General features: G+C 42.1%; 1 protein-coding gene across 1 annotated transcript in view; it reads right to left on the reverse strand.

The window, feature by feature from the left end:
• Positions 1-1143: 1143 nt before the first annotated feature.
• The window catches only part of LOC121351814 (synaptosomal-associated protein 47-like), a 14523-nt gene continuing 750 nt past the window's right edge, over positions 1144-14916 (reverse strand). The window contains exons 2-4 of the mRNA XM_041464188.1: positions 8378-8948; positions 4431-4552; positions 1144-3015 (exon numbers count right to left, since the gene is read on the reverse strand). Coding sequence (XP_041320122.1) covers positions 2869-3015; positions 4431-4552; positions 8378-8948 — 840 coding nt within the window. The 3' untranslated portion in view covers positions 1144-2868. The remainder of the gene's footprint in view (positions 3016-4430; positions 4553-8377; positions 8949-14916) is intronic.

Genomic DNA, 14916 nt, shown 5'->3' on the forward strand with positions numbered 1-14916 from the left:
CCGTGGGCATTTGCTGCAATGAAGCACAAAAACGAGGCCAAGCCGCCCGAGAGGAGCCAAAGCCCAGCCGGAACGGGATTTTTCTCACTCTGGGAATTTGCTGTGCTTGGAAGCAGCAATCCATAAAAAAAAAAAAACACCAAAAAAAAAAGTGTGGAAAACCAGGCAGCCCTAAGGACACGGAGAGCGGCTGGCATCGGGATCGAGAATTTCACCCTCGGGGATACAACAGGGGCGGCTCCCAAGAAGTTTCCTCTCTTTTTGGGATGTGTTTTCCAAGCTTGACTCACCTCCGGGAGCTGGAAAGGCTCTGGAGAGGATGTGGGTAAGGAAGAATTCCCAAATCCAGGAATCTCCTCTAATGATCCATGGAGAATGTGGAGGTTTTTTTTCCAGAGGGAGCCATGCCTGAGGTCTCCGGAAAATCCATTTTGGGTCCCGTTCCCACATTTGGCACCTGGGACACGGAATTCCCATTTGGAATCCCTCAAATTTTGGGATTCCCCCTGTGGAATTTTAAGCTGGTGTGGGATTCCACAGATTTCGGGACCTACAGCCACAAAAGGAGTCAGGAATACGGCACAAAGAATCCCAGAAAATTCCAGAATGGTTTGGGATGGAAGGGACCTTAAGCATCATCCCATTCCAGTCCACCTCTCATGGAAAAAGAGGTGGGAATAGTGGAAAGCGTCCCTGGGGATGGGGTTGGATGATCTTAAAAATTCCCTTCCGACCCAATCCATTTGGGAATTCTATCCAGCAGCACCTCCAGCTCCTGTTTTCCAGCTGGGTGTTCCCAGCATGTCCAAATTCCTGGAATTGCTCCTCCCCAGGGCAGGATTTCTTCTTGTTAAATCCATGAGGATCCCACCAGCCCAATTTTCCAGGATTTTGAGGCCCCTCTGGAATATCAGCCGCTCATCCCAGCCTCACTGAAGATCGTGGAATTCCAGAATGCTTTGGGTTGGAAGCTTAAAACTCACCCAGGGCCACCTTCCAGCAGGGAATATTTTCCATATTTTTAATCCCAAATAAAGCCATCCTAAAGCCCAACCCCACAGAATCCATGAAATGCCATTCCACAGGAAAACAGGGACGGATTTTTCCCGCAAATTTCCAGCCAAGTGAAGACAGGAGAGAAAATCACAATTCCAAGAGATTTAATAAGAAGGAATTACAGGTGGAAAATCCTTCTGGCACATGGAATTCAGCCAATGTACAGCTCCAGGATGGGTTTCCCAAGGAATATTCCAAGTTTTTTGGGATATGTTGGACTCAACGCAACCCACAAAATACGGAGTCGGCGCTAAAACCCCACGACAATAAAAAATATGGCACAAAGAACACCCAAACCCCGCTCAAATCCAAAAGATTTCCTTTTGGGAATTCTGGGTTGGACTCATCCCACTTCCAGATCCCATGCCAGCCTCAACAAACACGGATTTGGTGCGAAATCCACTTGGAAATCCATGGCAAAATGAGGTGCAGGAGCTTCCTTTTCCTCTCCCGGTAAACCAGCAGCAATCTGGGGGCGGGAAACAACAGGAGAAACTCCAAGAGGATTTTATTCCCAGGAAATAATTGATGGATACGGAATTAACACTGGATTTTCCAATAAAGTGCATGCCAGGAAAAACTTGGAATAAATTTTACTCCAGTCCTAACTAAGCAGAAGAAATACAAACCTTGCAAACAACACCCTCGACACGGCTCGGTGTCTTTTTCTCCCAAAATTAGGCTGGATTCCAAAAAAATGGAAAAAATTCCCAGGGAATCCAAGGATGTGAAGCTTCACTGTTTAAAAATATTGCACTGGAAGTGTCGGATTTGAAAGCGACACCAAAAATACTTAAATTAAAATGTAAAAAATAATTTAAAAATAAATATTCGACAATAGCTCCTTGGAGGTAAAATAGCTGGAAAAGGTAGGGATTGATGAAATGGGAATTTTTCCTATGGAATATCAATAATTTAGGAGGGGAATCTCTGCTCTCAACAGAGCCAAGTGTAAACTTCAGACTTTAATTGAAAATACTCCCTTTTTTTTTTTTTAGGGATTCTGGAAAAGCCTTGAAATGTTTCATCACCACTGAGTGCAATTAATTAAAAAAATTAGGATCGGCTCCTAAGGATTTTAGGGAAAGAGATGGAGAGGGAATTCATGGGCTGGAAAGCAGCAAAATGAAAAAGCACATTAATGAATTAATAAATTAATTAATGAAGTCAGGTTTTGTCACATCCCTTCCTATTTACAGGGTTTGGCAGTGGAGAATCCACGAGGTCTGTTTCATCCCAACTGGAAACTTGGATCTTTCCACCCAAAAAAAGCTTTCAAACCTCATCCAAGATCCAAACCTCATCCAAAATCCAAACACTGTCCCAGATCCAAACCTCATCCAAGGTCCAAACCTCATCCAAGGTCCAACCATGATCTAAGATCCAACCCACATCCAAGATCCAAATGTGATCCAAGATCCAACCATCATTCAACATCCAAACCTCATCCAAGATCCAAAGCTCACCCAACATCCAACTGCCATCCCAGATCCAAACATCATCCAAAATCCAAACACTGTCCAAGGTCCAACCGTGATCCAAGATCCAAACCTCATCCAAGATCCAACCATCATCCAACATGCAAACCTCATCCAAGATCCAATCATGATCCAAGATCCAACCGCCGTCCAAGATCCAAACCTTGTCCAAGTCCAGGAATCGTTTCAATCCTCCCAGGAACTCACCCCCAGCAGCGCCATTTTCCAAACCTCATCCCAAACCCCTCCCAAAGTGTCTGTGGAAAAACCAGTCCTGAAAATCCCGGCTCCCCACCCTGCTGCTCTTCCCGGCGTTCCCGTTCCCGCCGGGAAGTTACGTCAGCTTCCTCATCCTGCGGTTCTGCCGATCGATGTTGAGCGTGGCGCGATCCACGGCGCTGCCGATGGAATCCAGGGCCTCGTCCTGCCTCTCCAGCTCCGCTTCCGTCTCCAGGGCCAGGCCCTTGAGCTTCCTCAGGATCTGCCAGAGGGGAACACGGAGAGCTCGCGGTCAGGGCTTCGGAAAAATGGGATTATTCATGGCTTGGCATCCCAGAATTTGGGTGGGAAGGGTTGTAAGGATCATCCAGTTCCAGGCAGGGACACCTCCCACCATCCCAGGTGCTCCAAGCCCCAGTGTCCAACCTGGCCTGGGACACTTCCAGGGATCCAGGGGCAGCCACAGCTGCTCTGGGAATTCCATCCCAGCCCCTCGCCACCCTCCCAGGAATTCCTTCCCAATATCCCATCCATCCCTGCCCTCTGGCAGGATATTTTTCCCCATTAGAAAAAAATAAAATTAAATAAATTAAAATGAAAACAAAAATAAAAATAAAAACAAAACAAAAATATAAATGAAATAATATTAAATAGCAAATTTTAAAATAATAAAAAATTAAAATGTTTAAAAACAAAATAAAATAAAACCAAAATAAATTCCTGTAAAATACCATGAAATACCATCCAATAAAATAGCTGGAAAACTGCAGGCAAATGAATTAGCAAAGAATTCAGAAAAAATAAGAGGTCAGAGGGAAAAAAATTAAAAATAGGAATTTTTTCTCTTTAAGTTCCATGAGACAGTCCTGAAAAATCCATTTAAGGAAAAATATCCAACTGCACTCCTTGAAAAACTGATTTTTTCCCAGTGAAATCTCAGGAAAAAATTCCTTCATTTCCTGGAATCCACACTGATTTCCTAAATCAAAGTCCTCTACGGGTGTTTAGGGAATATTTTGTGGAATTTTTTGGAATAAGACACAAGAGGGAAAATCCCCCAAATTTCTGTAATCAAATGATTAAAATCAGGAATTTTCATAGCTCACATTCCAATTAATTTTTTTGATCAAAAAATCCAAGCCAAATGAAAAATTATCCAGGAATTTCCATCCCAAACTCGAGGAATATTTCAAATATTCCCACAGGGATCAATTTGCAGGAATATTTGAGAAAGGCAACAACGAAATGAAGGAATTCAACAATTCCTCCCCTAAAAATTCAAAGTTTTTAATGCCGGCATGGATGAGGGATTGAGTCTGTCACCAGTAAATCTGCAATGACACCAAGGTGGGAGCTGTGTCCATCTGTGGGAAGGATGGAGGGATGGGCAGAGTCCAAGAGTGTGGGAAATGAATTTATAAACAATCCTGTGGAAAATGAATTTATAAACAATTCTTAAAGCTTGACAGAAGGTTCACACATCTCTACGTAAATTCTGAGATGAGAAATGCTGACTTAGAAATGCCATGGAATAGGACAGACGTTGTTGAGAAACAAATGGAATTAGAAATAAGTTTTAAAGGATGGTTTTGTAAATAAAACGAGACATTTTTCAGGAATAGAACTATGAAAGATGTATTGCAGTAGGATTTATGAGGGGTCCATCCCCATTTTTACCTGTCGGAGCTCCTTGGCTTCCTCCTGGGATACTTTCTGCAGCTGCACCTGCTCCTTGTCCGTCCCTTCGGCGCTTCCCGCCGGCAATCCGGGATTCACCGCGGCTCCCAGGAATCCCGTGGCTGCCAGAGAAATTCCATAGTAAGGAAAAAATCCTGCCTGGAAAGGAGGGAAAGCTTCAGGAATTCCCAGAGAAGCTGGGGAATCCCAGGGAATGCCCAAGGGCAGCTTGGGATAAGGGAATTGCTGCTCGTGCAATCCTTAAGGATCACTCTGGAATTCTGGGATCAAAGTGGTTGGGCTGGGCTTTGCTCCATGGGAATTTGGGAGGAATCAGGATCCAATTTTTCCCATTAAATTCTGGTTTTCTGGCAATATTCAAAGTGTATTCCTCACAATTTCTCTTTATTTTTCTCCTTTTTTTAATTTTCTCTTTATTTTTTCTCTTTTATTTTTTATTCATTTTATTTCATTTGATTTATCTTTATTTTTAATTCATTTTTTATTTTATTTACGTTATGCTATTTTCTTTTTTAAATAATTATTTTTGAAATTTCATTTCTTATTTAGGGTGCCTTTGGAAAAGAGGATCGTTTGGCATGTGGGGGGATTCATGGGAATTCTCAGCCGTTTTTTTGGGATAAAATTGGATCAAAGCTGTTCCAAAATTTCCATGCTTACCCCAAAAGAAAACCAGTGGGAAAAAGTGTAAAGCAGCTAAAAAAATTCCAGAAAATTATTATTATTAGTAGTAGTAGTAGCATTGTTGTTATTATTGTTATGGCTATTGTCATATCAATTATAACAATAGCCAATTAATAAATAATTAATAATATTTTTAAATAAAAATAGCCAGTAAGCATTAGATAAAAATAATTCCCTAAATTCCTTTTCCACACGGAATGAAGCCAAAATGGACTTTTTTGGGAATTTCTATCAATTTAGGCATAACCTGAAGGCAGGATTGGTGTAAACAAAAGAGCCAGGTGGGATTGTGGCAGTTTAGAGGGAAAATCCAGAATTTTCCCAGAGATTTCCATGCCCTGCAGGGATATTTCTCCCAAAAATCCTTGGATAAATTCTCTATTGCAAAACACAAATAGGGGAACAGAAAAAACTAATTTTTTTCCCTCCTGATTTGAGAAAAAGGGAAAAAATAAGAAAAAAAAATAAGGAAAAGATCAGTTTTCCATGGAAAAAAGATCCCACACAGTCCGTGAGTGCCACCTTGTGACGGAATGGGAACGGTGACAAATCCAAGGAAAACACAAAAAAACCTGGAAAATCAGGATTTCCATCAGCTCCCCTCTGCTTCCCAAGGTTTTCTAAATTAACCAGGGAAGGAGAACAAAATCCAGCTGGAAAACAACGGGAAAACCCCTGGAAAAGGGCTAGAGATCCAATTATTTCCTGGAATTCCATCAGGAACTGGGAATTTTTTTGGGATTACAGGAAATTCCAGAGGCTAAAATTCACTTCCTTAAAAATCCAGCAGCTTTTCCAAGCTGGAATATTCCTCAAAACCAGGATGTTCCCTTCCCTGCTGGAATTCCAACCAGAAATTGGTGGAATTTATAAATTTATCCCAATTTTCCAGTTGGTTTTGGCACTGGATATATCTTTGATTTGCTCCTTTGGGATTAAAAATTAGGGAAAAAAAAAGAATTCAGGGATGTTTGTAAGAATAAATTCCACAGTGCTGAAAATTCCCAAGGCTGAGCTAAAAAAAACCATCCTGGAATTTTAGGATCAATAGTAGGGAATGTCAATTTTCTTGTTGGGAATTTTCAGGCACCGAAGTTTTCTTAAAATCATTCCAAAATCTCTGGAATTCCCACATCTGGACTTGTCCAATATCAAACTCCTGGGGTTTTAATATGGGAAAATCAGGTTTATCCCATGTTCTGATTCAAGATTCCTGGATATTTGGGGTAAATATTCATGATTTAAGGGAATTAAAGGTTTAATATAAATATTGGATATGGGATATTGGACATGGGATATTGGATATGGGAAACTAAATATTAAATATGGGATATTGGATCTGGGATATGGGATATTGGATATTGGACATGGGATACTGGATATGGAATATTGGATATGGGATGTGGGATACTGGATTTTAATTATTGGATATGGGATATTGGATTCTGGATATTAATTACTGGATATTGAGATATTGGAAATAGGATGTGAGATATTAAATATTGGATATGGGATACTGGCTATGGAATATTGGATATTACACATTGGATATGGAATATTGACTACAGGATATGGGACCTTGAATATTAAATACTAGGTATTAATTACTGGATATTAATGATTGGGTATTGGATATTAAATACTGGATATTGGATATGGAATATTGGGTATGGGATACTGAATATCAGATGCTGGACATGGGATACTGGATATTGGATATTGGATTATGGGATATTGAACACTGACTACCAGATATGGGATACTGGATATTAAATACTGGGTATTAATTATTGGATATTAATTAGTGGGTATTGGATATTAAACACTGGATATTGGATATTGAACACTGACTACTAGACATGGGATACTGGATATTAAATATTGGGTATTGGATATTAAACACTGGATATTGGATATGGAATATTAGATATTAAACACTGGATACAGAACATGGAATATCCATGATTAAATACTGGATACCAGATATCAAATATTGGATATTAAATATTGAATACTGGATATGGGACACTGGATATTAAATACCAGGTATTAATTATTGGATATTAATTATTGGATATTAGTTTTTGGCTATTGGATAGTAAACACTGGATATTGGATATTGAATATTAGATATTAAACACTGGATAGAGAACATGGAATATCCATGATTAAATACTGGATACCAGATATGAAATATTGGATATGGGATACTGAATATTGTATTCAGTATCCCATATTTAATATCCAATATCCCATATGTTGGATATGGGATACTGGATATGGGACACTGGCTATTGGATATTGAACACTGACTACCAGATATGGGATACTGGATATTAAATACCGGGTATTAATTATTGGATATTAATTATTGGGTATTGGATATTAAACACTTGATATTGGATATGGAATACTGGATATTAAACATTGGATACAGAACATGGAATATCCATGATTAAATACTGGATACCAGATATGAAATATTGGATATGGGATATTAATTATGGGATATGAATATTGAATATCAGATGTTGGACATGGGATATTGGATATTAAATATTGGATATGGGATACTATGGGATACTGAATATTGTATTCAGTATCCCATATTTAATATCCAATATCCCATATGTTGGATATGGGATACTGGATATGGGACACTGGCTATTGGATATTGAACACTGACTACCAGATATGGGATACTGGATATTAAATACCGGGTATTAATTATTGGATATTAATTATTGGGTATTGGATATTAAACACTTGATATTGGATATGGAATACTGGATATTAAACATTGGATACAGAACATGGAATATCCATGATTAAATACTGGATACCAGATATGAAATATTGGATATGGGATATTAATTATGGGATATGAATATTGAATATCAGATGTTGGACATGGGATATTGGATATTAAATATTGGATATGGGATACTGGCTACTGGATATTGAACACTGACTACCAGATATGGGATACTGGATATTAAATAGTGGGTATTAATTATTGGATATTAGTTATTGGGTATTGGATAGCAATTGTTGGGTGTTGGCTATTGAATATTGGATATTCCCTTCCAGCTGGGAATTAACTCCAGGAAAAGCAGCAGCAGTGCCAAAGGCTCAGAAGCCACCTCAAGTTTATTCCTTGGATTTATCATGGACTCGCTCACCGTGGTGTCTGGAATACTGCTTGGAAAAACCTCTGGAGCTTGGAACCCCCTGGCACCCACCTGCCTGCCAGATGGACGTTCCCAAATCCGCCTGAGGGGACTTCCTGGCTCCAGCAAATCCAAGAGCATCCTCCAAAAATTGGATTTTCTTGCTGAACTGCATCTCCAGGATGGGAATGACCTCCGGCATGCGCGCCGCCAGGAGCCGGTAGGAAGTGTCGGGCTTGCCGATGAACCTCTGCCGGATGCTGATCTCGTAGGGAGTGTGCACCCGGATGTCATCCACATCCCGGGATTCGAAGCGGTGCAGGAGCTGGGAATTGCAATCCTTGATTTCCAGGCCGGAGGGAAGCACCGTGAGTTTGCCGGGTTTGGCGTTGGAATCTGTCCTGTGGGTGATAATCACGGGGATTCGCAGCAGGATTCCTTCCTGGTTTTTGGCATCTGGAGCGGCAGGGGTTTCCTTGGGCTTTGCTTCCAGAGGGGTTTTCCAGAGTTTGGTGCTGAAGGGCCACCAGGAAGGAGATTCCAGCTCTGTTAACAGCCTGGAAGAGGGAAGGGAGGGTTGGGAGAGGGAAGAGCTCTGGATATTCCAGCAGTTCCAAGAAAATCCCCATGGACACGAAAATTCCTTAATCCCTCCTCAAACCCATCCATAATTTCCCAGGATCCAGGCAGTTCAAACCCCACCTTCTCCTCATAATCCACTGGAAAAATTCCCAGAATCCCAGCTGGGAGAGAAGGAATGGAAATGGATTTTTCCAGGCCCCTCTCCACATGTTTGTTCCACAATATTCCCATTCCATGCCCAACCATCACCATTTCCAAGGCCTTTTCCTGCTCTTTTTCCTTTACCTCCTCAGCCTGATGCCTTTTCCTTTGCACAACACCCAAATTCCCAGATAAAACACTAAGAATTCCAGCTTGAGACTCCAAAATCCAGCAAAAAATTCCCAGAAGTGTCCAGACCCCACCTTTCCAGCAGTGTTGGGGCAGCTCCCTAAGGAAAACATTCCCAACAAACAGGGAAGGGAACCAGGGCTGGAATTGTTCAGGTTCAGCTCCTGCTCCAAGGACAAGGAAAATATTCCAGGTTTTTTTCAAGGGAAAACCAACAATAACCATCCCTAAAATCCCAATTTAATTCTGTTTTCATTCCCTGTTTTAAGTCCATTAAAACCTTGGGATACTCCCAGGAATTCCCTGCTCCTTAAATTCAATAAAACTGGGAAGAGCCCTCTTTTCCCATTAAATCAAAAGTGTTTTAAAGGCTTGGGGATATTCCTGGAAAATCAAGGCAAAAGATTTCCAGGGAAGCTGTGGGGGAAAAGGGAGGGAAGGAAAAAGGGCGAGAAAGGAAAAAAGAAGAGGGGAAAAAACAGAGGGGAACAAAAATGGCGGGGGAAAAAAATCATGAGGGAAAAAGGGCGGGAAGGAAAAGGGCGGGAACAGGATAGCCCAAAATTCCAGATTTCCTCTGGAAAAGTCCATCAACATCACTGACCGTGCACTGTCCCAATAATCCCATTAATATTCCGGAATATTCCCATTCCCAGCTCATCCTCAGCTTCCCGTAGATCAATACGCACTGAGGAAAATCCAGGATATCCCAAAATTCCAGATTTCCTCTGGAAAGAGCTGTCAACATCACTGGCCATGCATTTTCTCAATAGTCCCACTCATATTCCGGAATATTCCCATTCCCAGCTCATCCTCAGCTTCCCGTAGATCAATACGCACTGAGGAAAATCCAGGATATCCCAAAATTCCAGATTTCCTCTGGAAAGAGCTGTCAACATCACTGGCCATGCATTTTCTCAATAGTCCCACTCATATTCTGGAATATTCCCATTCCCAGCTCAACTGAGCTTCCCACAGATCAACAGACACTGAGGAGAATCCAGGATATCCCAAAATTCCATATTTCCTCTGGAAAAGTCCATCAACATCGCTGACCATGCACCGTCCCAATAATCCTATCCATATTCTGGAATATTCCAATTTCCAGCTCATCCTCAGTTTCCCACAGATCAACAGGCACCGAAGAAAATCCAGGATATCCCAAAATTCCAGCTCATCCCTCTTTATAAACCCCTGCTCACTCCCCTTCCCCTCTGGCATCTCAAAATCCAGGCACGTTAAGCACATTTCAGGAATTCCCCAGGAATTGTCAATATTCTCCAGGAACTGCCAATATTCCACACGAATTCCCAGCATTCTACACAAATTCCCAGCATTCCCCTGGAAATCCCAGTATTCTTGAGGATTTGTCAATATTCTCCAGGAAATCCCAGTACCCTCCATGAATTCCCAGCATTCTCCATGAATTCCCAGCATTCCCCAGGAAATCCCAGTACACCTCATGAATTCCCAGCATTCTCCAAGAAATCCCAGCATTCCCTGGGAAATCCCACTATTCTCTGCAAATTCCCAGTATTCCCCCCAGGAAATCCCAATATTCTCCAGGAATTGTCACAATTCCCCAACAATTCCCAATATTCTCCAGGAATTCCCAGGAATTCCTTCTGACCAAACAATCCCAACTTTGGAATGGGCAATTCCATCCCTGGAATGGTTTCTCTCCACCCTTCCAGAAGTTTCTTGGAGCCAAGGGTTGGAATTTTCCTGGAATATCTTCCTCATGGCTGTGGTTTCCAGCACCGAGGCCTGCTTCCATCCCATAATTTATTTGGGAATGTTGATGACATCACTGGGATTTCATCGCTCCATGATCCATCGTCTTCTCCAAGGCTTTGGTATTCCATGGGATCACAGATTAATTCCAGGAGCTCTGGAATTCAGCTGTGCCATTAATGAGATTCCTGCTAATTACCCTCCTTAATTCCATCCCAATCCGATCTCTCCAAGAAAAATTGAGGAATTCTCAGGAAAACAAAAAATTCCCTCTTCAGGAATGCTGAATTCCTGATCCCACCCTGAGATCTCCCAGCATTCTCAGGCTGCTGCATCATTAATTCCTCAAAAAGTCCAGTTCCAGAGATTTTTAATTATTATTTTTAATAAATAAATTTAAATTAAGTAATTTTAATTATTTTCTTAATTAAATACACTCAAAATTCCAATATAATTAAGATGAAAATTAGTCCATGCTATAGCCCAAAAAAATCCTTTATTTGGTTTCCATCCCTTATTTCCATGGATTTTTCATAACTTTTTTTTCATTATTAATTTTAGAAATTAAATTGAAAAAAAAAATCAGCCATAAATTGACAAAAAAATTGGAATTTAAAGTGAAAATTCTACGCCTCTTTTGATCCAATAAATCCATAACCCCAGAGAATACTGTGGGAAAAGAGGGAGCAAAATTCCAGGAAAATCTGATTTCAAGGAGTGGTTAGAGTCCAGTTTTCAACAAAATTCCAAAGGAAAATACAACCAAAGCTGTTCCCAGCATGAAAATTCCTTAAATAAAATCAAGGATTTATATTTAATAAATTAAAATAAGTTCTTCCTGATCCTTTTCCCAAGTTTCTTATCTGGATTTGTATCCATGGAATTCTCAGGGAGGAATTTTCTCCCTCAGGGTTTTTTTCTCAAGTTTTCACCAAGGAAAAAATTTCTGAAGGAAAATTCAACTGAGGCTGCTCCCAAAATGAAAATCCCTTAAAAACAAACAAGGATTTATATCTAATTATAAATTAAAAGAGGCACTTCCTGAGCCTTATCCCAAGTTTCTTACCTGGATTTGGATCCATGGAATTCTCAGGGAGGAATTTTTTCCTTGGTGAAAACTTGGGAAAAAAGTCCAAAGGAAAATTCAACCGAGGCTGTTCCCAAAATGAGAATTCCGTAAAAACCCAAGGATTTATATCTAATTATAAATTAAAAGAAGCTCTTCTTGATCCTCATCCCAAGTTTCTTACCTGGATTTGTAACCATGGAATTCTCAGGGAGGAATTTTTTCCCAAGTTTTTACCAAGGAAAAAATTCCAAAGGAAAATTCAACTAAGGCTGTTCCCAAAATTAAAATTCCTTAAAAAAAACCCAAGGATTTATATCTAATTATAAATTAAAAGAGGCACTTCCTGAGCCTTATCCCAAGTTTCTTACCTGGATTTGGATCCATGGAATTCTCCAGGAGCATTTTTTCCCCTCAGGGAGGAATTTTTTCCCTCAGGGTTTTTTTCTCTTCCAAGTTTTGAAAAAAAAAACAACTTGAAACTAAAGGAAAACACAACAGCAGCTGTTCCCAAAATGAAAATTCCTTAAGAAATCCAGGATTTGTATTGAATAAGGAATGAATCCAAGGTCTGGAAGGGCAGCAGAGGCAGAGCCAGCACTTCCCGAGGTTTTTATACCTGGATTTGTCTCTGGTCTCGTGATCCCTGACTCACCTGGGAGCTCCAAGCTTTACTCAGCTCCTTGCTGGGCCTGAGGGCAAATTTTCCAAGGAAAAATCCAGTTGGGAATTAAAACCTTTTTTTTTTTTTTAAGGAAAAACCCAGCTGGATATGGTTCTTCCCAAAATGTTCTCTCACCATCCTTCCCTATGGGACCTCTCCCATTACCCACACTCTTTTCTAAGGAAATCATTGGATTTTTGGCCACAACTGCCCCAAAATCCTGGAATTCCACCCACAGCAATCCCTGGGATTTCTAAAAGGGAGATGTGGATTTGACATCCATGGAAAAACTGGGATTGGCAGAGAAATAAAACAAAACCCCCAAATTGCTTCTGAATTCTGTGTAAATTCAGGAATAGGTTTGGAAACTTGGGAATGTCACAATCCTTCATCCAGGAGACACCTGAGGGATTCCACAAGAAATTCCTTCAGCTTCTTCCCAAAACATTCCCTCACCATTTGTCTGCCCCAAAATCCGGAATTCCATGCACAGCAAGGCCTGGACCAGCAGCAGGGAGATGAGGATTCAACATCTGGCAGCTGATCCATGGAAAAAATGGGATTGGTGGGAAAATAAAACAAAAAAAAAATCAAATTGCTTCTGAATTCTGTGTAAATTCAGGAAAAGGTTTGGAAACTTGGGAATGTCACAATCCTTCATCCAGGAGACACCTGAGGGATTCCACAAGAAATTCCTTCAGCTTCTTCCCAAAATGTTCCCTCACCATTTGTTCCCAGATCAGATCTGGACTCTTCCATTATCCACACTCTTTTTTTAGGAAATAATCGGATTTTTGGCCACATCTGCCCCAAAATCCTGGAATTCTGTGCACAGCAAGGCTGGACCAGCAGCAGGGAGATGAGGATTTAACATCCAGCAGTGTCACGGGGATTTTGCAGGAATTCTTTCCCTGAACATCATCCAGTGGCTGCTTCCATAAAAAGGAGCTGATTCACCTTTGGTGAGATCACCCAATTAACCAGGAGCATTACTAATTAGTTAATTAGGGGGAGGAGCTGGCACCATCCCTGGGTGATGTCCCCATCAACATTTCATTCCCAGGTTTTTTGGGAATGATGGCCAGAGAATTCCTGCACTTTTTATTGTTTGTTTTCTCTCCTCCTGCACGGCTGAGAATTCCACAGGTTTTATTCCCAGAATTAAATCTGGGAAATGCTGAGCTTAAAACTCCTGGGAGTCATTTTAATAAATGAGTTTATAAATCCCATCCAGTCTCTCTTAATCTTTTTTAATTAAGACTCAATCCCAGGACTGATAAATCCACAAATTCCAAATTTAGGATTCTCCAAGCTGTGAAGTATCCAGGCCTGACCTCATTCCTTCATTCCCAAGCCTCACCTCTGTTTCCTCACCCCCAAGCTGGAATTTCTCCCTCCTGCCAAGGACTTCCATCCCTTCCTCTTCCTTTTTCCCAGGATTTTCCTGCTCCTCACCCCAATGGAACAGAGAATTCCGATGGTTTGGGTTGGGAGGGACCTTAAGGATGATCCCACTCCATGGATCCTCCCCTATCCCAGCTGGATCCAAGCTGACCTCGCACACTTCCATGAAGGAATATTCCCAATATCCAACCAAAATCTCCCTCTCCTCCTGTCCCTGTTCCCTGGCAGCACAGCCCAACCCCAAAAATTCCCCCTGCGCTCCTTTCCTCTGGGATGAACACTCCCACTCCCTCAGGATTCCCCAGCACAACTCTGGGATCCAGGAATTTCCTGGATTTCCGCAATCCCCTCTCCGAACCCCGCTTCCAGCCTTCCCTCGGTGCCGGTGTCGCTCCGGGCCCAGCTCGGGGTCTGCTGCACGGAGCCCCCAGCCCCAGCCGAGCCCTCCCGGAGCCGACCCCGCTCCCGGTTCCCGGTTCGGACCCGCCCCGGCCCCGGGCGGAGCTGCCAGGCCCCGGTTCTCAACCCCCCGGGCCCGGTCCGAGAGCACACCGACCGTGCATCGGAGCCCCCAGCCCCAATTTGTGACCCCAAGCTCCACCTCGAGCCCTTCCCACCCCATTCGTGTCCTCCCGCCCCATCCGGGCCCCCCCGGTCCGAGAGCACCGCGCCCATGGGCTGAGCAGCCCCCCAAGCCCAAATTTGTGACCCCCCAGCCCCATTTTTAACCCCAAGCTCCACGTCCCGCCCCATTTCGAGTCCCTCCGGACCTCCCGGTCCCGGTCCGAGACCACACCGACCACGGATGGAAGCCCCCCCGCCCACCCAGCC

Source organism: Pyrgilauda ruficollis, unplaced genomic scaffold, assembly GCF_017590135.1.
Source record: "Pyrgilauda ruficollis isolate IOZ18807 unplaced genomic scaffold, ASM1759013v1 scaffold173, whole genome shotgun sequence".
In the NCBI taxonomy this organism is placed as follows: domain Eukaryota; kingdom Metazoa; phylum Chordata; class Aves; order Passeriformes; family Passeridae; genus Pyrgilauda; species Pyrgilauda ruficollis.